A 24,709-nucleotide genomic window follows, 5' to 3' on the forward strand; every position below is an offset into this window, starting at 1 on the left:
AGAGTGATACTGGCATGTTACAAACTTCCTGAGGCAAGAAAATCATTTGACAAAATTAGGAGAACCATTTGATTCCTTTTATACATTATTCCTTCTAACTTTCCTTCTCTGGTGACTTTGTTTTGCTGCTGCTGTTTTGAATGTCTGAAATGATTTTTCACATTTTCTTATATGAACATATCTTGTCTATGCTGCTACCCACTACTAGTACTGTCTCAGATAAAATTTGGTTCTTCAAAGAAAACTCTACTTGGTGACCAAATACAAACAGAGTGAGTAGCCCAGGAAATTCTAACTACTTCTGTTTCGGTTGACAGCCTCTAGCTTTCCCAGAACCACTGCTTCCATAGATTTCATCTGCTTCATTCTGGGTTGTCATTCTTTTTTCTGATTGATATGTCCTATCTGAAACTCACAAATGATCTAACAATACCTCCTCTAAGAAATCTTCAGAATCAGTGGTACTTTAGATCAGATAATCTGGTTTATGCACTTCAGTTCACTTTCTATTGCTACAGGATATTTTTTAGTGCCCTAATCATCATCTAATTCAATCCCATTTTACCAAAAGGTCATGTAGACAATGTGGTGCTGTTTTTCAGCAAGACAACTAACTAGACTACCTTGTCTGTCAGAGTACCTTCTTCTACCCACTTCTGTCTTCCTGGTATCCCCTTTGAATTAGAATAACTTATTACTCCACCTGGCCTGCTCTGATCTCCTTAGGGTAAAGGCTTTTATAAATCTGCTGCCTGCAGTTAGACTCCAGATGGCCCTCTTGAGAAGGAGATTACATTTGATTTTACTCATCTTGCCTTCTCCCTTCATTTCTGAAGCTTTATTTCGCATTTAACAGTTCTGTTCCATACAGTTCTTTTAAAGTCCAAATATATTTGTTTGTATCTGTAACACTACATGTGTACTCAGGTGTATGTATATTTATGCATGCCGTTGTTGGAGAATTAGGACCAGTGAAGCCTCTTTGATAATATTTTAATATTTGGTGTATTATTTTTGCTTATACAACACTCTTGGGTAATACTGTGTCATCACGCTTTGCCTTTGTTTTCATGTATGCTTCAAATGTGTGGAGAGGAGGCAATAAAAAGCTCACTTAACTGAATGTAGCAACTATTTCATTCCTTTGCTCATGCTTTCAATTCAGCTGCTGGGTAGTTTCAAATCATTTATATATAAATTATTTCATTGTCACTGAATAAAAACCTTGTGAAGTCGACAGAGCTAACACCTCTTCTTTAGAGATGAGGAAACTAAAGTGTAAAGAATTTAAGTTACTTGCCTAACTAGTAAGAGATCAGTTACGATTTGGATTCAGTCATCTTACCTCCTGTCCAGTTGTTTTTCTGGTCTACCAGTCTACTAAGATTACCTAGATGTTTGTTAACTGTTATAATGCAGTAATTACTGCTTGGAAATACTGTGTAAGTTAAACTAGAGTTTTATAAATTTAAATCATAAATAAGAAATAGATCTGACATACTTTGTTATTATGCATGGCATTGGGAATGGTAAAATGCTTAAATGTGAATTTTATTTAAAGGTAGATTTTTTTCCTATAATTTAGTGTTTTTCTTCACACTTCTTCAATATAATCTAAATATAATAGGCCATAGAATCAAAGAACGCAGAAGGAATCTTTGATGCCAATCTGCACTTGAAAGCGCAAGTTGATCAACTTACTGGAAGGAATGAGGAGTTGAGACAGGAGCTCAGGGAATCTCGGAAGGAGGCTATAAATTATTCTCAGCAGTTGGCAAAAGCAAATCTAAAGGTAAGAATTTTATTAAAAGAAAATGGTAAGCATATGAACATAGGTTTAATGTGAAACTTTTAATTTTTTAAAAGTGACTGCTTTCTGAGGAAATGCCCCTGGAATTAATTCTTTCAACATTAAGAAAACTATTTGGATTTTTCTTATAAAATTAAGTGGAAAAATGAGTACCTTAGAATATAAAAGAATACAAAAATTGTAAATATATACTTAGGCATTTCTAAGTAGAAATTGAATTATGGTTTAATTAATTCTAGGTGGGGCATTCATATATCTACTTTTTAAAAGTATTCAATAGGAAATGTCAGTTACTGCTTAGAAATTTCTTTCTTTGGATGTAAGAGAGGTGATTCTCATTCTGAACTGTTTGTTTCCAGATAGATCATCTTGAAAAAGAAACCAGTCTTTTACGACAATCAGAAGGATCAAATGTTGTTTTTAAAGCAGTCGACTTACCTGATGGGATAGCGCCATCTAGTGCCAATATCATCAATTCTCAGAATGAATATTTAATACATATCTTACAGGTACTGAAACTTTTTATATGCGAATAACAAAAGTAATTATAGTACGTGTTTTGATTTAGTCTTCATGTATTCCTTTGTGTATGTATTCCATACACATAAAGCACCTGGCACGAGGCTTGACTCGTGCCTAGGAATGATTGCCAAGTGTATAGGGCCCATGAGGTTTTTAATGTTAAGTAAGCTATTTAATCTTTCTAAGTCTCGATTTCTTCATCTTTAAAGTGAAATAATTGGAAAGAATAGTTTGAGTGGAGGTGTGAATGTATGCGTTCACAGGGGGTATGTGGGGCTGAATGACTATAGGTAAGTTTGTAACTACTGTATCTGATAATTTGTGTGGTTACTGTAACTATCATATATGATAAAAATAATTTTACCTGTTTTATAGTACTTCTGTTTTACCCAGAACATTAGAACATTAACAGTGAGATGTATTTTTAATAGACTTTGATGTTAAATGGAATATTATGAATAAAGCTATTTATTCCATTCATCTGCATGAGAAGCATGCTGAATGTCTTGTTCACATGCATGTCATTCTTATGAAATATATGATTGAGAGGTAGAATAGCGTGCAGGTACTATCAGGTAGTCATATATAAGTAAGGTGAGCACTTTTATTTATTGCTGGTTAGAAAAGCAATTCAGGTGAATAAAGTCTGACAGAAGTTTTCAGCGTAATGATTAGAATTGTTCCTTTTATGTTAACTACAAGAAAAAACTTTTAAACCAAATTGTCTTCTATCTCTTTCTTCCCTTTACCCTGTAAAGTGTTAGGTAATCCATCAGCAAATTAGGGAGAGTTCTGCTTGCCCTGTGTTTCTTTCATAGTTTTGCTGCCTATATCATAGTCATTATGAATGGCCTGTGAGAGAAGCTTCTCATTATTTCATTTGAAGTGTGAATACCCGTAATATCATCTGCATTACAGATACAATTATAAAAATGTGTTCAGAATCAATGAAAATATGTTTTTGATTATAAGCACTGGTGTTTCCCTCCATTTGTGAATATACTTGAGTTATGATTATCAAATACTAATTTTTGTATTTGGAAATTAAATTAATCATTTTTGAATATTGGAATTTGTATGTTATCTAAGTCAGGAAGGAACAACTTAACTACTTATTAGAGCATTATAATTCGTGTTATATCATTACTTTGTGTTTTTTTTGAGGAAGATTAGCCCTGAGCTAACATCCATGCCTATCTTCCTCTACTTTATATGTGGGATGCCTACCGCAGCATGGCTTGACAAGCAGTGCCATGTCTGCACCCGAGATCTGAACCAGTGAACCCTAGGCTGCTGAAGCGGAATGTGCCAACTTAACCGCTGCGCCACCAGGCTGGCCCTCTATATCATTACTTTTAAATTTATAGTTTTAGCATTGTTTAGAATTTCTCTTAATCTTTTGCAATATAAGAACATGATCAACAGGTAATGGTAGTATGGCATTGTCATGTTGCTTGAGAGAAGATTCGTGGGGTCTTTTTCACCTTTATGTAAAAAACATATGAGAAGCATTGTGGTAGATTAGAGAGCACCAATTGGGAATCTGAAAACCTGTTCAAAGTGGCGCAACAGGGACTTGGACTCCCCATCCTAGGGCAGCATGGACTGCTGGAAGTAGCAGGGCGTTAGGAGTCAGACAGACGTGACCTCAGGAATTGGATCCGCATACACATAAAGCACCTGGCACGAGGCTTGACTCGTGCCTAGGAATGATTGCCAAGTGTATAGGGCCCATGAGGTTTTTAATGTTAAGTAAGCTATTTAATCTTTCTAAGTCTCGATTTCTTCATCTTTAAAGTGAAATAATTGGAAAGAATAGTTTGAGTAGAGGTGTGAATGTGTATGTTCACAGGGGGCATGTGGGGCTGAATGACTAACTACAGGTAGGTTGTAACTACTGTATCTGATAATTTATGTGGTTACTATAACTATCATATATGATAAAAATAATTTTACCTGTTTTATAGTACTTCTGTTTTACACAGAAATGATCTGTGCTGCTTCTCGATTTGGTGACTATTCTTTTTTATGTATTTTTCTATAATCTTTTCAGAATATGAATTTATGCCTTCAAATTTAAAATGCGTTCTGATTCTTTTTTAATTCTTATTTCTAAACCAATTTTTAGGAATTAGAATATAAAGAAAATAAATTAAAGAATTTAGAAGATTCCCTTGAAGACTATAACAGAAAATTTGCAGTAATTCGTCATCAACAAAGCTTATTATATAAAGAATATCTGAGGTATAGGTGTCAGTAAAACTTTATAAGTATAATTATAGCATATTCTTGTTAATGATTAAAGTATGTAAAAAGTATTTAGATATTTTCTTTTACCCTTCCCTCCTGCCTCTTCCCTTTCGCTTTGTCTGTGTCTGTTTCCTTGTCTATAAAATTCTGTCATAGTGATATAGGATTATTATTAAACTTAAGTGAATTACTACATGAAAATGCTCAGATATGAACACTTTGTACATGTCAGCTGTTAACATCATTCTTCATCATCACTGTCATCATTATTCATATATTTTCATAGGGAACTAACCTGTTTCTCCTTATCTCTGCCATCTCACATATAATCAATAGAGTAATTTCCTTAGTAGTAATTTGAATACCTGATTAAAAGTGATTTACATACTAAGCGTAATTATTATCTGATCTAACAGAAACCCAAAGCTAATTATAGGATGGGTCATATTATCTCCTGCTGCAGTTATAAAATAGATGCAGGAGTTCAAGGAGGATGGAACCATGCCCACTGAAGAAGAAGGCATGTTTTTTACAGCATAGCTTTTTACTTTTAGATAAAAATTTTTTCCAGAGGCTTCTGGCAGCTTTTGATTCAGATTTCATTAGTCAGAATTGGGCTAATGAGCTCTCCGAGTAATATGTCCAAGTCTGAACTATTCAGTGGCAAAGAGAATGATGACACCACAGTTCGTTTATGCCAAGCAGATTGCAGGTGACTGTGGAATGTCTCTTGGGTAGGCAACAGTGTCTCACACACCTTCTTTTAAGTGTAATGATTTCTAATTTTGTTTCTATTCTAAATATTTTGCCAGTATTTAACACTCAAATTTAAGAGCAGGATCAGAATGTTGAGACTTGATTTCCAGAATTAGTTTGGGGTGTTAATTATTTTCCTTATTGTTTTCAATTTTTAATAAAATACTTATGAGATTCAGCTGAGGGTGTTATATTGTAACAATTGTAGATTGGTGATTTCATGGAATGATGAAAATAATTTGATAAAATAGTTTCTTTATTTTGCATTTATTAAGTAAAAATATAACTTCCAGGCTAAATCCTTTTCGAATGGAATTTTGACGTCTTATGTTACCAGATGCTGAGTGGCTATGATGTTTCTTGTTTTATGAAAACTTGAAATTTCCATAATCTAAAGTTATCTCTTCTTGTAGTTAAATATTTTATTAGGTTTACTATATTGTCACTTTTATTTTTTTAAGTGAAAAGGAGACCTGGAAAATAGAATCTGAAAGAATGAAAGAGGAAAAGAGAAAACTTGAGGATCAAATCCAACAGGATGCTATAAAAGTAAAAGAATATAATGTAAGTAAAACACTTTTAAGATCAATATACAACATTGTATGAACTAATGCTAAATTCAACAAGTAATATAAATGTGTTTTTGTGCAGAATTTGCTCAGTGGTCTTCAGATGGATTCAGATGGAATGAAAAAAGTACTTTCAGAAAACAGTAGAAAAATCACAGTCTTGCAAGTGAATGAAAAGTCACTCGTAAGGCAGTATACTACTTTAGTAGAAATGGAGCGACAACTGAGAAAAGAAAATGAGAAACAGAAGAATGAATGGATAGCAATGGAGGCTGAAGTTGGTGAAAGAATTGGACATTTGCAGCGATTTAAGGTACATCTGATTTTTTTCCGACTGAAAATTTTTGAACATGAAGAAGAAAGGATAGTATAGTGACCACCCATCACCAGTTAATAGGTAACATTTATTAACAATCAACCATAATTGCTTCGTCTGTCTTTTATAGGGATATTTTAATTGCAGGCATTTCTCCCCTAAATATTTCAGTGTGCATCTCTAACAAATCTTTTTTTTTGTTTACATAACCACAATAATTTTATCACACTTAACAAGATTGACAGCAATCCTTAATGTTATCTAATGTCCAGTCCATATTCACACATCCTTTTGTCCCAGGATCCAATCAAGTGCCCTGCGTTGTATTTGGATGTTGTATGTCATAAGGCTTTTTAATATAGAATCCTCCTTGTCTTTTTTACTCTTTGAAAAATGTTGAAAATTTATCTGATTATTTTCTTGTGTAATTTTAGTTGTTCCTCAGTCCATTTTATTTACTAAAAATTAGTTCTGAGGTCTTGGTTATATTCAGGTTAAACATTTTTGGCAAGAATACTTCATAAGTAATTCTTTGTACTTTATAAGTATTACTTTACATTACATCACTTTAAGAGATGGAATGTCTGGTAGTCCCATGTTTCATGACTGAGTACTGTATTAAGGGGGAGACAGCCATATATCTCTCTTATTAAGTGATTTAGTTAACTTTTTGGTGATGTTTTGGTACCATGCAAATAACCAAGTCTTCATCAGTCCTCCTAATGGCGTTAACATCCACCGATGATTGTTGTTGCCTCACTCAATTATTTTATTAGGAGTTTCAAAAATCATCATTTTCTAGTTATATTATGTTCTCTACTTTTATTAGCAGATATTCTCTTGTAAAGAGCTTTCCCCTATTAGCCTAGGCTATTGATTGTCTTAAAGAATAGTTCCCACTAGAAAGGCAAAGCGAAAGCTTCATTCTTCCCTTTTCATGACCGGTTTTCAGAATACAGAGTTGGTGTACTCTGCTTCTACCTGTTCCCCCCACCCCCACCCCCCGCCCCCAGGTTTCTCTTCTTTACATATCATAAGAGACTCACTCACTTTTAAATACTCAGTGTGTTTTAGTCAGTTGGAGTCATTATTGTTTTGTCTCAACTTTGTCCAGTGGGAGCTCTTGAAAGCTGGATCTTGTATCCTTTTGACAAGAATCCTTTAGTCATTGAACCAAGCTTCAAAGTTTGGTTTGTTTTCTGGCACAAGATGTCCAAGATTTACCTTATATACTTCTCATCCAGATTTGGAGTAAGCCATTTCTCCTAAAGAGCCCTCGTTCTTTTTAGTGGGGAAGACTTTTAGATACCCAAAGCTGGTCACTAGGTGTCATTGTTCCTGGAGTATCATTGCTACTAGTCCCTTTCAGTGGCCAAGTTATGAAAATATGTATAGATTTAACTCATGAGTTCATATTGTTCTTTCCTAGTCACATTTAACATTTTGGGGTAAGTAGATAGCATGGAGTTTTTACTAACCTTTGATTTTGTACTTGTTTTTCTTACATGAAATCTCTACTAAAATAACGTTAAATCTAACATTGAAATAATTATTTATTTTCTCTTACAATATTCATACATTAATTTGAAAATAATAATCTTGGTATTAACAATAGCAATAGCAGTGCTACCAGATGTAGTTTAAAATTTCTTTACAGTTCTTATTTTCTTTAGAATATCTCTCACTCAGGATGTATAATCAAGGTAACATATTCTACAGTAACTTGAAATGATTCTTCTGTTTGCATGGTTATGCTATACATTTGATATTTAGTTAGGCTTATTTGTTTTCAGCTTAAGGGATTACTTTTCTTTTTATAAAGTGCATTTGAATATATAAAACATTTACATGTTCAAAAGTTACAATCAGAGAAATCTTACTTTCTGTCCTTGTACCTTTCACTCCATTTTGCCCCACCCCCTATAGATATGTGATTAGCCTTCTAATGTTTCCTTTCGCAAATATTAACAGAGACACAAAAAGTTGCATGCCATGTGTATACTTCCGCACCTTGCTTTACATCTGATCTTCTGTAGTTTATTTTAAGCATGTATATCTTAAGTTGACATGTCTAAATTTACATAGGATTATATAAACAGAAGAATTCAAGGTAAAATTAAAATCAGTTTAAGTTTCTTACTATCCCCTTTTAAATATAGTAATAGGTGAAATAGTCATGCTAATAAATCTATTTTTAATATGATCTTAAAGCTGAATCCTGATGCAATAACAAACCTGTTGAGAACTGAAATATATTTTTAATATAAAATAAGGAAATTTGCGGACTTAAGAAATGTTCTTATTTTTGTGTTAGGTTTTGTTGAATATACTCCTCTTAGAGTATTACAAACATAGGTAGTGTTTGAGATAGAAGGGGAAAAGAAACTGGAATTTTCTTCCTCTTCAACGTGATTGTTCAACCGTGTTTTTTTTTTTCTTTTTTGCAACAATTGGAAAGGATAAAGAGAAAGGATATTTTTAAGGGATGGGAAACAACCTCCACCCTGCCACCCTACCCCCAAAGAAAAGATGAAACTGAATCCCAAGAGTAAGGTAGAATAGTGTATATTTATTCAAATGGAGAAGAGAAATTGCCAAAATGAGATCTGAAGCACTACTGCAAGTGTTTTTCCCTCATTACTATACTTTAGAATGAATTATAGCCATAGATTCTTTATCTTCCTCACTTCATAAATTTGGTTATTCCTTGCACTCCTTTTTTATCAGCTTACTTTGGAGAGAACTAAAAGTTTAGACATTTCTTTTTGATGTTAATACTGTATTGTTGGATAGTAACTTCTTATAGCTCTGTAGCTAATGAGTAACCTGAACCAAATAACTTAAAGGATTTGATATTATTTATTACAGATAGCTATGATGGAGAGTTTTTCCTCCCTAAACAATGTTTTCTTCCTGTGAACAAAAAATTTTCTTCTATTACAAAGCTAGTCTGGGTAACTATAATAAGCAGAAATAGCTAAGCTGTAAAGATTACCTGTGGTAATGCTAATTTTGCCATTCAGCTGTCAAAAGGCAAGGTGTTTTTAAATTTTTTGAAATTTAGAAAAGCCATCCAAAGATACATTCTGAGTGATATATTTTCTTCCTGCTATGTATTATGCTTTTCTCAAATTAACTGAATTTCATTGTACTATGACAAATTATAAAAGGATTCACTTCATTTTTATTTTTATTATGATTAAAAATTTCCAAATAATATCATTTCTTATATGAAAGGAATTAATAATTATTGCATTTTTTTCTTACATGAGAAGTCTTTTTTTAAATGATTCTAAAATGTTTTACTTTCAGTTGTATTATCATATCCTTCTCAAAAGTGGCTAGTGCTTCATTAGAAAAAAATGCACCAACTTAACTCAGTGTGTCTTTGTTTACATAGGAAATGGCCATGTTCAAGATTGCAGCTCTCCAAAAAACTATAGATAATAGTGTCTCTCTGTCTGAACTAGAATTGGCCAATAAACAATACAATGAACTGACTGCTAAGTACAGGGACATCTTGCAAAAAGATAATATGCTTGTTCAAAGAACAAGTAACTTGGAACACCTAGAGGTAAGTTTGTGTGATCCTTGAACCTCTTGATATTAGCCTTTCTTCTCTGGATTAGTCTTATCCATAGCTGCAGAATGGCTTCTAGACAGATTCCTCCAGGTCATTCTCCTTAGCCCACTTGCATGATTTAGCTGAATCAAACCTCCTTCCACCAGGCACTTAAAAAACAAAAGAGAGCATGGAACAGATGGGATATTGTAATCAAAAGAGGAAGCATCAAGTACCTTTCCCTTTCTCTTACCCTGGTCCCAGTGCAAGTTATTCTCTCATGGTCCCTGGCGTCTATTCCTTGGGATGGATGTAGCTGAGAGTAGATGAGATATTAATGGCTCTTCCTGGACTGTGGATGAGCTCTGCAAATTCTCATCCTTTCTTATTGTAGAGATAGAGAAGAGCAGGATGGAGCATCATTAATGTAATTCAAACGGTCTATAAATATGGCCCAGGCCTTTTGTAGTTTCTCTCTAGCCACCTGACCGCCATACCTTTGACAGCAGGCGAAACAAGTTCCTGATTTGTTCATCTTCCTCATCAGAAATAGGGGCTTATGTCTTTTCGCTATTATCTTTTATGATCCTCTCATAGGAGTGCAATGAGATCTAGTTCTTTTACTTGCTTATGGGGATACATTCAGGAAAACAAATATTATTCTAAACAGCTTTTAATGTTTCCTACAAAATTATCGGAGTCATTATTTATTAATACTAACTAGAAGTAATCATGATTAGTTTACTTTTTACTATTTCTGCCAAAGAGAGATGATTATGTTAATTTTCATAGAAAATTCTGAATATTTAGGTATGGTAGTAATGTATTTTCTTTTTTCCTGTCTTTCATGTCTGTTGTCTTCTCCTCTCTAGCATTAGAAAATCCTAGGTAAGAAGTCTCCTGTAGAGAACATATCAATGAGTAATTTTTAACTTTATCTATTTTCCCAAAGAATATTTTTCATCTTTGCTCAAAACTCAAAAAATTTTTTTTTTTTTTTTTTTTTTTTTGAGGAAGATTAGCCCTGAGCTAACTACTGCCAGTCCTCCTCTTTTTTGCTGAGGAAGCCTGGCCCTGAGGTAACATCTGTGCCCATCTTCCTCTACTTTATATGTGGGATGCCTACCACTGCATGGCGTGCCAAGTCAGTGCCGTGTCCAAACCCGGGATCCGAACCGGTGAACCCCAGGCCACTAAGAAGTGGAATGTGCGAACTTAACTGCTGCACCACTGGGCCGGCCCCCAAAATTTTGTTTTTGAATTGTATCCCCTTCTCTCCTTTACTTCCTAAGTCTCAGTTATAATTCTGAACATATATCCATCCCTGTTGGCAATGTCTCAATTTTATTCTTAATCATCTTTGTTCTGGTAGCCATTACTTATAGCCCTATCTCCACTGTTACATCCTCTTTACTGCCACCAGAATGATCGTTCTAAACATGAATCTGACCATGCCACTCCCTTACTTAAAACCTATCAAAAGCTGCCAGTCATTTAAAGACTAAAAGTCAGATTCCTTTTGTAATTAGCCCCCACTTACCTCATGTCATCTCTAGTGACACTCTAAGGAGTGTCACAATTTATGTTTTAGAAACTGAACTACCAGTTTTCTGCAACACGGTGTTTTTCTTACATATATCCTTTTGTACATGCTGTTTCCTTTGCTAGAAAGCCCATCCCCCTCTCCTAGTTTCTATTCATGTTTCAAAACTTTGTCCAGACATTATATTTTTTTCTGAAGCATCCTTCTTTATAGAACAAACTCACTCCCTCTGTCTATATTAGTTCTTTATCTTATACCCAGTTCTGCTATTTATATTGCATATATGTGTTGATATGTCTTCCTTCCTTACTGGAATATAATACTCTTGATATCAGGAACTTTACTTAATTCATTTATTTTTCTTCTTCTCCTTTTTTTTTTTTTTTGGTGAGGAAGATTGGCCCTAAGCTAACATCTGTTGCCAATCTTCCTCTTTTTGCTTGAGGAAGATTCTCCCTGAGCTAACATCTGTGTCAGTCTTCCTCTACTTTTTGTATGTAGGATGCTGCCACAGCATGGCTTGATAAGCACAGTGTGCAGGTCCACACCTGGGATCCAAACCTGCAAACCCTGGGCTGCTGAAGCAGAGTGCATGCATTTAACCACTACGCCACCAGGCTAGCCCCTACTTAATTCATTTTTGTGTTTTTAGTTACCTCCTGTTTGGCATATAGTTAAAGCTAATGTTGGCTTCAGAGAGTGATTAATGGTGTAGAGCCACCATGCAAGATCATCAGATATGATAATTGGGAAATCATTGGTGCCTTTGGAGATTATAGTGTCATGAGAATAAAGGTGATGAAAATCAAATTTCAGAATATAAAAAACAGAGCAGATGAGAACAAAACACAAAAACTGAATGGGCGATAAGGCAATAGAAAAACTGGAAATTTGATAATAGAAAAAAGAGAAATAGAAATGTATTGAGGGAGAATCATGAGGAGAATTTGTTTTGTTTTATCAATTTTTTTTTTTTTTAAATTAAGGAGACCAGTGAAGTTTGAGGGGAGAGGGAAAGAAAAATTTAGAGCTAATAGGGAGAGAATGACTGGAGGTTAGATGAGAGTGACCGTAAGTGAGGGTGCAGTACCAGAGCGGGGGTGACAGTGGGATCTGGAGCAAGACCAGAATTATCCTTTGAAAGAGTCTGGAAGTAAGGGAAAAAAGGGTAGAAAGATATTTAAAACACCCTAACCCCTCTTTTGTTTTTCTCCTGTGTATTTACAGTATCTGGAACTGGGCTGTAATTGTGCATATTACCAGAAAGTTGCATTTCATTCCTTTATTCTGCTTTTCTTTCATCATAACCTCCCCTTTTTGAAAAACCTCATTACTCTGTTTTATTATTCTTCACAACACTTACTACCTGATATTATATTATGTATTGGCTTATTTTCCAACTACTCCACTAAAACACAAGATCTAGGATGGAATTTGTTTACCGTTGAAGTCCAGTGTTCAGAATACCTGGCACATAGTAGCATTCTATTTGTTAAAAGAAAGAATAAATAAAGCTTAAAATGTTATACTTATGTCCCAATTCCTGGATTTATGTCTCCCGCCTGACTTCTCAGAGCTCTGTTCTACTGTGTGGCATTGCCTACTTTACACCTCATGTTTGAAGGGCATCTCAAATTTGACATATCCAACATGCACTCCGAGAAATAACTTTCTCTATTTACCTATTTATTTATTCTCCATATTGCATCCAGAATGATTGTTTAAAACTTCCTCTTTAACATCTTTAAATGATTTCTTACTATACATTAAGTTAAATTCCACTTCTTTATCTTGATAATACCTTGCCTTGCCTGGTCTGATCCCCTGTTACCTCTTCAGCTTTATCTTATACCACTCTTCAAACTTATTTTTGTTCGCTTTGCTCAAGTCCTCCAACCCTCCAAACTCTTTCCTGCTTTAGAGCATCTGACTTTTTACCAGTACATCAGTTCTTTCCAGGGCTGGTTTCTCGTTAAGACTGGCACCTTCTCATACCTTAGGTTTCAGCTTAAGTACCACCTCTTCAGTGGTTAATACCTTTTTTAATCACTCTATCTGGGTATACCTCCTTTTGTTATTCTCTGGATCTGTACTCTTTGTTTGTTTCTAGATCTTGACCTTTTTAATGAATTTTTTGTTGGCTTAACCAGTTTACTGTCTGCTGCTTTCTACACCCTCCCCGACTCCTGACACACACACAGCACATGGTAAGGACTACGAAGCCAGAATTTTTTCTGTTTCTTTTCACCCGGAGCATCAGCACCTGTCACTGATGGCATGCTAGGCATACTCAGCAACTCTTTGTGTGAGTGAGGGCAGTAAGCCCTGGTTTGTGAAGGTTGTGCAACTCTCAGTATTCCCGTTTGGCCAGAATGAACATGACAGAAGCCAATACTCAGAAGTTTAGGGCGATATATTGCATCTACAAGCTCTTGATGATTATTTTTAAGTAATATTTTATATTATATATGTGTGTGTATGTATGTATATCTATATATGTATTACATGTGGGGGAACTTTTAGTTTTGTTAAAAAAAACACTGGATTGTGAGTTTTAGGAGATATTACAGAAAGTTAAGACAGTGTCACTTCTGTGATATTAGTCTAAATTACAGTGTAGTTTCTTGGTGATGTTTCTGTTTTATTCAGTGTGAAAATACATCCCTAAAAGAGCAAATAGAATCTCTAAATAAAGAATTGGAGATTACCAAGGAAAAACTTCACACTATTGAACAAGCCTGGGAACAAGAAACTAAATTAGGTAAGTGTTATGACTCTGATAATATAGCATGATTAAGATCTAATAGTGAGTATTTTTCATGTAAAGTTTCTTTTCTATACCAGAAGAAAAGGACATATTTTGATAAAAATGAACTCTCTGCCTAGCAGTTTAATTTATAAGGCAGTTGATGAATAGCATCTTGTACTAATCTCTACCAAAATTTAGTTTTCAGTTGTTAAACTGATTTGTTCGTAATGAAATCATATACGTTAAAAATTTCTGACTAAGCATTAGCTATTTTGAACCATGTGACAATCAAGACTGTTGATAATTTTGAAATACCTATATTCTAATGACAGTATTATGAGTTCTTTCACTGTGTAAAGTTATATTAGGAATACATCATTTGATATTTTTAAATTGAAAGATCACCATAAAACATCAAAAATTTGAAAAGAATTTATATTGCCATAGTTCCACTACTGTATTATTTTTGTATTATCTTATACATGCTCACGTATTTTATCTGCTTTAAATTCTAATATGCATATTATTATATGCTGTCTTCATTTAGTAGATATCAAAATATTTCCATGTTTTATTCATCATACTTATAAATATAATTATTCATGCAGTATCTTACTGTATTTGATTAAATTCACAAAGTTTTCTTATTTTTGCTATTGCTTATAGTGCTGCAATGAACATCTTCATGTATATCTAACAGAGATATTACTTTCTTAGAGGGTATTAAAATCTTAGTGGCTCCTAGTAGGGTTTTCCGTATTTGTTTTTCAAATAGTTGTCTTAGTTTATGGCATTTAAGTAACTTTATCTCACCAGCGTTGTGTTTTATAATTTTCAAATAAATTTTCTGCTTTGGATAAGATGTTTTTACTTGTTTGTTTTCTAGACCTTAGAGCTCTAATGCTGTTCAGGGTTTCTGTTAGTCAATAGAGCTGTTTTCTTAAATTGGTAATTGAAACATGTAGTTTAGGAGAGGCCTAACACTGGGAAGTCTAAAATAGGCTACTCTTAGGGGCTGGCCCCGTGGCCAAGTGGTTAAGTTCGCGCGCTCCGCTGCAGGCAGCCTAGTGTTTCGTTAGTTCGAATCCTGGGCGCGGACATGGCACTGCTCATCAGACCACGCTGAGGCAGCGTCCCACATGCCACAACTAGAAGAACCCACAACGAAGAATACACAACTATGTACTGGGGGGGCTTTGGGGAGGAAAAGGAAAAAATAAAATCTTTAAAAAAAAAAAAATAGGCTACTTTTAGAAATGTAATTTTTAATTCATTAAGAGATTAAAAGTGAATTGACTACCATGTAGCTCCTACATGAAAGATACCATTTAAACTACAATATAAAAAAGAGGATTACATGCAATTTTAGTAAGTTCTCAGTGCATTTTACCTTATATCTCTTTAATAAGTGCTGAATTCCATAAAGAAATTCCTTAATTTTCAAATGCCTTAATCTCTCCCATACATGGCTTTATATCACTGAAGTTTTGAAAGCTTTTCTTATTTTCTGTTGCCTTTATATCTTTGGTTAAAAGAGCTTTTCTCATCCAGGAGCTGGTTGGTGTTGGGCTCTGTGTTCCACCCTCTCTCACGGGAGCAGACAGGTGGCTCCTCTGCTGCTGGTCTTGGGACGGCCTCCCTTCACTGTCAGAGTGTAGCACAGAACAGAATGGAAAAGGGGTTTTATGCTCTTTGGATATTTATGTTCAGTGCAATTCTTTTTCTTTCATGGTGCTTACGGTTGCCTGAATGAGTCTCTATTCCGTTATGGACTCGTTTACTAACACTTTCCGCTGCTTTCAGTGATCTCTTACTGTTAGTTTCTTGATCACTGCTTGCAGCAGCTCTTCTAAAATGGTCTATTTAAAGATACATACAGAACAAAATGAAGTACTTCTTAAAACCGAGGCAGACACCAGAACAGTTTTTTTGTTTGTTTGTTTTCAAAAAATACATGTTTCTTTGAGGAAACTTGGTTATAAAACTCGAGCTTGTGAAGCTAGAAATAGGAGAGGGCATTATTGGGGTTTTAAAAGACTGTTTACAAAGTGATCATTGCTTACTTCCTTAAAATAATTGATTTCCCTAAACATATGATTGATTCTCTAAAAAATAAAACACTTTTACCAAATTTTTTTTTTCCTGGAGCATGCCTGTTAGGCAAAGTAAAAGTATTAGGTTTTCTCCTCAACAAATCACTAAGTAATGACGGTCCTACATGATGCCTTTTCATGACAAATTGGAGGTTTTTTCTTCTGTTTTCATTTAACCACAGACTTTTGTGTACAAAGAGAAGTCATGCTACTATGTCTATCAGATTTGGATGTAATAACTAATAAGAGAATTTAAAATATTTGATATTAGATGTAGACAAAGGGCAAATAATATTTATTGTTAAAGAAGATATTTGGTGAAATCCCTAAATCATATGGTTTTAGGTTTTACTTTTCAGCTTGACTCTGAGGCTTTAAAAATAAAGTTATTGCACTTATATGCACAAAGTAGTGTTGCCTCACTATATTACTTCTTAGACAGTTTATCGCCTTTCAGTTAACAAAATATATTTATTTACCCTCTGTTTTGATTCTCTACATGTGACATCCCCTACTCTGCATCTTTTACATTGTTATTTCAATAATCCTATGAGGAATAATTTTTATTACCATTTGATTGGGGGAAAATATGAGTTCCAGTGAGATTAAACAGGATAGGCAGCGTACAGACAGGAAGTAACAGAGCTAAGACTGGAACCCAGGTCTGTCATAGTTCAAAGGCTCGTGTGTTTTCCATGGAACCATAGTTCCTTCTATACAGGGTCTAAATTATCTAGGCTATAACTTTGATACTAACAGCATGAGATTGACTTAAGTATTGTTGCACATAGGAAATGAATCTAACATGGATAAGGCAAAGAAATCAATAACCAACAGTGAGATTGTCTCTATTTCCAAAAAAATCACTATGCTGGAGATGAAGGAATTAAACGAAAGGCAGCGGGCTGAACATTCTCAAAAAATGTACGAACACATGAGGACTTCATTAAAGCAAATGGAAGAACGTAATTTTGAATTGGAAACTAAATTTGCTGAGGTTTGATACCATAATTTTTATCATACAATTCGAGAGTAAAGAATTAGTCATGGTAGACATTGTATTATTGGAAGAGGTTTGTTGGTATCTCTAAAGTAGCATATTAATATAGTGCTTGTGTTTCGTGTAATGGATAAATGAAGAAAGATATATTTTTAAATCTGAAGTGTTTAAATAGAAAGCACATATATCAGTGAATACGTGCTTATTTCTCACCAGCATTACATTATTAGACTTAATGTACAAAAAGATGTTATTTGCTTAAGAAAGGAGTTGCTTTCCACTACTATCCATTCGTTTAACAAATGTTTATTGAGTACCTGTTAATGCCAGACACTGTTTGGGGGCTGAGGTTATATAGGAAACTAAATACACAGTAGTCTCTGCTCTCAGGAACTTTGCATTCAAAGAGGAGCTTTTAGACTTTTTTGATATGGTCAGAATTATTAAATTAGCTGGCAGTAAATATAGTTTGAAAATATTCAACAATTTATGTTGAAGTAGCACTCTTGTTTGTTTACCTTGAGAATTATATATTTTTCAAAGCATGTACGTCATTTTGTTAATTTTAACAGTTGCTAAATATATATTAATAAGATTTTAACTCATTTAGATTTATTTATAGATGATATACTTGAAGTGAAATACCATGAGTATATTGCAATCCAAGCAAATTAAGACTGTCAGAGATTCAAATATTATTAGATTGTGATTGCCTAATAGGATTGACTTTTGGTGCGTTGGCATGTAACCAGAGGTTTTATAATTTGTTCCTGTCTCTCTCTTTACCCTCTTCAATCTATTCTTAATACTTCACACCGAGTTCAGTATCTGAACTAATAAAAGTAAAGAGGACGGCAGTACACTAAAAGCTAAATTAAAAGGAAAACCTTGCCAAAAACTGATGTTTCTGAACTTTCTATTACCTTTTCTTAGCTCACCAAAATCAACTTGGAAGCACAGAAGGTGGAACAGATGTTAAGAGATGAATTAGCTGATAGTGTGAGCAAGACCGTAAGTGATGCTGATAGGCAACGGATTCTAGAATTAGAAAAGCATGAAATGGAACTAAAAGTTGAAGTGTCAAAGTAAGTGCCTGCAAAGGTTTTAGTCATTTGTAGATGCATCTACTCTAATTTGTCTTTAAGAAACCTAATTACTGTGGTTTAGGGGTAATATTTTTAGTGGCACTTGATACAGGTTTCTTTTCATAAGAACAGGATTAAAAAATATTAAGATTGATTTTTAAAGAGTGTAAATAATAATATTGAAGAAGAAATAACTTCTCAAGATACACTTGTCCAGATTCATTTTTCAGAGTCCAAGGATAATATTGCAGAAAGTACTGAACTTGAAATCAAGACCCTATAAGGTCTAGTTCTTCAACATACTAATTTTTTTTGGAGGGAATAATGGTGGCCATTTAATTTATTTAAACTTGAATTTCTTCACTTTATTGAGGGAGTAATAGTACCTTTTCTACCTGTCTCATAAGCTTGCTATAAAAATCTGATGAAAAATTCAGATTTTGATTCAATTTACATTTATTATCTACTATGTCTTGTGCTAGGTATTAAACATGTATTAACTCATATAATTACATTTAAAAACCCTGAAGTAGCATTGTTATTTTTGTTTTACTTGTAGAAACAGTTTATTAGTCTAGAACAGAAAATAGATGTAAGGGGTAAATACTATGTGCCAGGTGGATGCTGTGTACTCACTCTCTTTGTCATTTATGTTACTTCAGTAGAAAAGTATTAAGGATCCTGAGTTGATCTGTCAAGCACAAATAGTAAAAAAGGTTTTATGGCTTACCCATAAAGTTAAAGCCTTTTTTGTTTTTTTTGAGGAAGATTAGCCCTGAACTAACATCTGCCACCAATCCTCCTCTTTTTTTGCTGAGGAAGACTGGCCCTGAGCTAATGTCCATGCCCATCTTCCTCTACTTTATATATGGGATACCTGCCACAGCATGACTTGACAAGCCGTGCTGAGGTCTGCACCCGGGAACCGAACTGGCGAACCCCAGGCTACTGAAGCGGAAAGTGTCAACTTAACCGCTGTGCCACTGGGCCAGCCCCAGTTACAGCCATTTTTTGGAGCCTTGATAGTCCTTTTGAGACTGTCAGTCGTTCCCAGCCCTTTTCACTATGAAGGACTCCTTTTTTAATTCTTCCTTTCACCTCATGGACCTCATCTTTTAGAATAAATAAACTGATTTATAATTATTCATTTTATTATATTTTATTTTAATTTTTATTTTTTCCGAGGAAGATTAGTCCTGAGCTAACTGCTGCCAATCCTTCGCTTTTTTCTGAGGAAGACTGGCCCTGAGCTAACATCTGTGCCCATCTTCCTCTACTTTATATGTGGGATGCCTACCACAGCATGGCTTGCCACAGGGTGCCATGTCCACACCCGGGATCTGAACCTGCAAACCCCAGGCCGCTGAAGCGGAACATGTGCACTTAAGCGCTGCGCCACCGGGCCGGCCCAAATTTTATTATATTTTAATTAATCAAAACTTGTATAACTGGCAGTGAGGAAACCTAATGTATCTGTCACATTGAACTAAAATTATTGCAGCCCAAAGTAAAATGCATTTTACTTTTCCTGTGTAATCTTATCACAGTAGTCCAATAGGAAATTTAATGACTTAGCCCTGTTTTTGGTAATTGTAGTAAATGTATAGTCTGGGTTTTTTCCCACATTTCTGACAACTTGTAAATTTAAAATAAATCAAAACACACATTACTCCACCTAGGGAACCTAGGAAGTTTGAATTTCTGTATTCTTAACTGGAATATTATATCAAATAAACCTACTTAATACCTTATTCATGCTATGCCAAACTATGATAATTAGTGTCTTATGAAAAAGGTGTGGGAGAGGAGTTCTTTGGCCATATACCTTTGGACAATGCTATGTACGTACGCAGTTTGAGATGAGTTTTTACTTTAGAACTTCTCAGAACATTTAGTATGATACTATATGTTATGAATTTTCAAGGGAGAAAAATGTTGGGAATGGCGTTTTTTTACAAAACACTTGTTAGCTTCTCATGGAATTATGTTTCATGAAACAGTTTAAGAAACTTTGCTTTAGTATTTCACACAAAGAAGAGATGCTGGAAACCAATGGCTTTTCTAGAAATTTTTAAAATTCTGGTATTTACTTTGAAAATGTACCTAGTCATTCCTGAAATATCTTATCACTTTCTAGACTGAGAGAGATTTCTGATATTGCCAAAAGGCAAGTTGAAATTTTGACTGCGAAGCAACAATCCAGGGAAAAGGAAGTTGAGTCCATCAGGATGCAGCTGTTGGACTATCAGGTATGTGCAGTATTCAATCTGCTATGTAGATTCTTTTCATTTTCCTAAACTCACATTAGATCTTGGGGTGATTTTATAGTTTTAATCAGAGGATGTATTGAATAGAGGCTCCTATTCTTGTTAATTGTAACCTAATTAGGAAAACTCTTTAATTTGAAAAACCATTCATAATACGGAAAAGCATTTAAATGCCTGCAAATGCATTGTGCTGGCTGCTGATCAAAGTTAAGACAGTGAAGAGAAATAGTAAATCTTTCATAACAGTATTTTCTCTTGTATTTATATTTAGCTTTTCACATATCCTCACATTATAAGTTTTTTTAGGATTAAAAAAAAATTGTCCACATTAATGTTATACCAATATTGTTACTTATTACATATAGAAGTTTTAAAAAAAAAACCCAGCAGGGGCTGGCCCAGTGGCTTCATGGTTGTGTTTGCATGTTCTGCTTTGGCGGTCCAGGAATCAAGGTTCAGATCCCGGCCGTGGACCTACACACCACTCATCAAGCCGTGCTGTGGCAGAGTTCCACATGTGAAAATAGAGGAAGATGGGCACAGATGTTAGCTCAGGGCAATCAGTCTTCCTCAGCAAAAAGAGGAAGATTGCAGTAGATGTTCACTCAGGGCCAATCTTCCTCGCCAAAAAAACCCCAAAAACAGTAATATTACAACTGTTATTTAGTTAGATGCCAGATTTGGATTATAAGTATGTTTTGTCTAGGTTTTTTTTCTTTTCGAAATTTTTAGTAATTTGTAGTGAAGCAAGGCTAGGGCCTGGCCCCATGGCCGAGTGGTTAAGTTTGCACGCTCTGCTTCGGCAGCCAACAGTTTCACCAGTTTGGATCCTGGGCACGGACATGGCACCACTCCTCTGGTCATGTTGAGGCGGCGTCCCATATAGCCCAACCAGAGGCACTCACAACTAGAATATACAACTATGTACCGGGCGACGTGGGGGGGGCCAGTTTGGGGAGGAAAAGAAAACATTGGCAACAGATGTTAGCACAGGTGCCAGTCTTTAAAAAAAAAAGCAAGAGTGGATTTTTGTAGGATCTCGTGTACTACACTGTTTTAAACTTTCTTTACTAACTTGTGATTTTAAATCCATGATAAGTTTCGTTGGAGAAACTTGAAACTTACTAGAAATATGTATTCTTTTTAATATCAGGCACAGTCTGATGAAAAGGCACTAATTGCCAAGTTGCACCAACACATTGTCTCTCTTCAAATTAGTGAGGCTGCTGCTCTTGGTAAGTTGGAGTCTGTTACATCTAAACTGCGGAAGACCGAGACCTGTAATTTGCGCTTAGAGCAGAAACTCGATGAGAAAGAACAGGCCCTCTATTACGCCCGTCTGGAGGGCAGAAACAGAGCAAAGCATCTGCGCCAAACAATCCAGTCTCTGCGACGACAGTTCAGTGGAGCTTTACCTTTGGCACAACAGGAAAAGTTCTCTAAAACAATGATTCAATTACAAAATGACAAACTTAAGATAATGCAAGAAATGAAAAATTCTCAACAAGAACATAGAAGTATGGAGAACAAAACATTGGAGATGGAATTGAAGTTAAAGGGACTGGAAGAGTTAATAAGCACTTTAAAGGATGCCAGGGGAGCCCAAAAGGTAAACATTGATTTTAAGTTCAGTATTTCCAAAAGACCTACATCATAATTTTAAGTTCTTAATATGTGCCTGTATGAAAAATGCTTAATATATGACCAAAATTCCAATTATAATTTATTAATGTAGATATGATAAATTAGGAGTTTCGGCTATGGGATGTTTATTTGTAAAAATAAAAAGAGACTCTTCTAAACAATGATTTTAGTAGAAATACTTAGATTGTATAATATCAAAGAGTTTTAAACACTCTGGAGAAGTTCATATATATTAATTAAATACAAATTATAATTATTCTTAAACATTATAGTGGTTATCAGTTGAATTCTACTCTTCATAATTATTTGTTTAAAATTATTTACAAATTGTAGGCCCACATTTATTTTTTAATGAAATTTTAGTTTACCCTCATTTGGAAGGGATTAAATAAAAAATAATAATCTTGCAACTAAATTTTATGTCTAGGCTAGAAGTAAGTGCCCAACAAATATATGAAAGTAAATGAATAAGTTGAAATGAATGTTAGTTAGATATACATTCAAACATAATTTGAAGAATGTTTTATGTTAAGATCATACATATTCTTAGGAAAGTCTATGAAAATTCTAAATAAATTTTGCCATGTGGCTAAACCAAAGATAATCTTATATCTTACTTTATAATAGAATGTCCATTAATTTCAATTAAAGTCATTAGGATCAATAGAGAAATATATTATTTATTTATATAGCATTTACGTTTGCATATATAATTTGTAAATCTTTAGGTAATCGATTGGCATATGAAAATAGAAGAACTTCGTCTTCAAGAGCTTAAACTAAATCGAGAATTAGTCAAGGATAAAGAAGAAATAAAATATTTAAATAATATTATTTCTGAATATGAGCATACAATAAGCAGTCTGGAGGAAGAAATTGTGCAGCAGAATAAGGTTTTATTTTATATTTATTTTGGTGTTTTGTTGCTAAGATTTTAAACATAAAAACATTGCCTTAGTGAGTACATCATTCTCCTAACTGAATATAACTCCCATTGTTACTGTATTATAAAATATTCTGTTTCTTGTTTTCTAAGCTATTCTAAAAATCCATGTTTATTTATTCAGTTGTTGTAATAGTAGTCTTAAACTTAAGAGGAACAATCCATGAGGAACCTTATTTGCTAAGTTAATTTTCATTTTGATATTAGTTATTTGGCTTTTTGCGGTTACAAGTTTCTGCTGGCTCTCACTGGTGGAGTGGGAGAAGGCAGCTTGGTGTAGAATAAAGCACATATGCTTTGAAGGCAGACAAAATTCACTAAGCACATGCTTGCTTGTCTCAGAAATTTTGTTGTTCCCTCCACTTAAATTGTTCTTCCCTTAGATACCTGTATTGTTTATGTTTTCACTGCCTTCAGGTCTTCTCTCAAATGTCTTAACTTATCAGTGAAGCCTTACCAGCCACCCAGTATACAACAGTAAATCCTATCATCAAGATTCCCTGAATAGATAGACCTGGCTTCATTTTTCTCCATGGTGCTCATCCCCCTCTGGCATATTACATACTTACTTGTTTATTTATTGACTGTCTCCCTCTCACTAGTGTGTAAGGTCCATAGTGAAAGGGAGTTGGTCCTGTGCACTGCTATGTTCACATTGCCCAGAATGGTGCTTTGCACATAGTACATATCGTTAAACATGTTTTGGATGGAAGGATGGATGGGTGAATGGATGAAGTGAAATCCTGACTCCACGTCTGCCACTCTCTGTGATCTTAAGCAAGTTACTTCATCTCTTTGAGCTTGCTTTCTTTTTTTCCATAAAATGAGAATAAGAATAGTGACCTCAGAGGGTAGTTGTAAGGGTTAAATAAGAAAATGTATGTAAAATTCCTGTTAGATGCCTGGTGAGAGTGTGTGTGTTTGGAACAAATTGTCTTTTTCAGTTTCATGAAGAAAGACAGATGGCCTGGGATCAAAGAGAAGTTGAGCTGGAACGTCAACTAGACATTTTTGACCGTCAGCAAAATGAAATACTAAACGCAGCACAAAAGGTATGAATGATTTCAAATGTAAGTGGGGTTTAACTATGTCTTGTCATACAGTTGTGAAAATGAATATTCTTCTCACTGCTGCAACTGCTTTCTTTTTAAAAAAAAAAAATGCTGTTTCTTAACAGTTTGAAGAGGCTACAGGATCAATGCCAGACCCGAGTTTGCCCCTTCCAAATCAACTTGAGATTGCTCTAAGAAAAATTAAGGAGAATGTTCGAATAATCCTAGAAACGCGGGCAACTTGCAAATCACTAGAAGAGGTGATTAAAAGAAATTGCATTTTGATTAGTGTATTATTGGGTATGTTTGTGGAATTTTCTAAATAATACTTTTTAATGAAGGCAAAACATGGGATGATGAATCTGTTGCTAATTCCACTCTGCTTTTCTGCTCTCCCATAATGTTGTAATGTTTGTAATAGCCAATAAAGAACAGCAGATATGGCTAACTGAATTCACAAAACGTTTAATCACTGCTTGTTACTTTTGAGCACACTGATCAGCAGTAGTGAGCATGAAAGGAACCAAAAAAGAGCATTTGATTGTAGC

At 34.5% G+C, this 24,709-nt stretch overlaps 1 protein-coding gene across 7 annotated transcripts in view; it reads left to right on the forward strand.

Annotated features, from left to right (window-relative positions):
* CEP290 (centrosomal protein 290) overlaps positions 1–24,709 on the forward strand; it is an 87,281-nt gene that overhangs the window by 27,565 nt on the left and 35,007 nt on the right. For all 7 annotated transcript variants that reach the window (XM_046646446.1, XM_046646443.1, XM_046646447.1 and 4 more), the window contains 14 exons: positions 1,628–1,792; positions 2,170–2,319; positions 4,461–4,576; positions 5,800–5,902; positions 5,990–6,220; positions 9,624–9,797; positions 13,978–14,089; positions 16,962–17,167; positions 18,104–18,255; positions 20,393–20,504; positions 21,676–22,131; positions 22,895–23,059; positions 24,054–24,161; positions 24,287–24,421. In XM_046646446.1, coding sequence (XP_046502402.1) covers positions 1,628–1,792; positions 2,170–2,319; positions 4,461–4,576; positions 5,800–5,902; positions 5,990–6,220; positions 9,624–9,797; positions 13,978–14,089; positions 16,962–17,167; positions 18,104–18,255; positions 20,393–20,504; positions 21,676–22,131; positions 22,895–23,059; positions 24,054–24,161; positions 24,287–24,421 — 2,385 coding nt within the window. The remainder of the gene's footprint in view (positions 1–1,627; positions 1,793–2,169; positions 2,320–4,460; positions 4,577–5,799; positions 5,903–5,989; positions 6,221–9,623; positions 9,798–13,977; positions 14,090–16,961; positions 17,168–18,103; positions 18,256–20,392; positions 20,505–21,675; positions 22,132–22,894; positions 23,060–24,053; positions 24,162–24,286; positions 24,422–24,709) is intronic.

This window comes from Equus quagga, chromosome 19 (assembly GCF_021613505.1).
Source record: "Equus quagga isolate Etosha38 chromosome 19, UCLA_HA_Equagga_1.0, whole genome shotgun sequence".
Taxonomy (NCBI): Eukaryota; Metazoa; Chordata; class Mammalia; order Perissodactyla; family Equidae; genus Equus; species Equus quagga.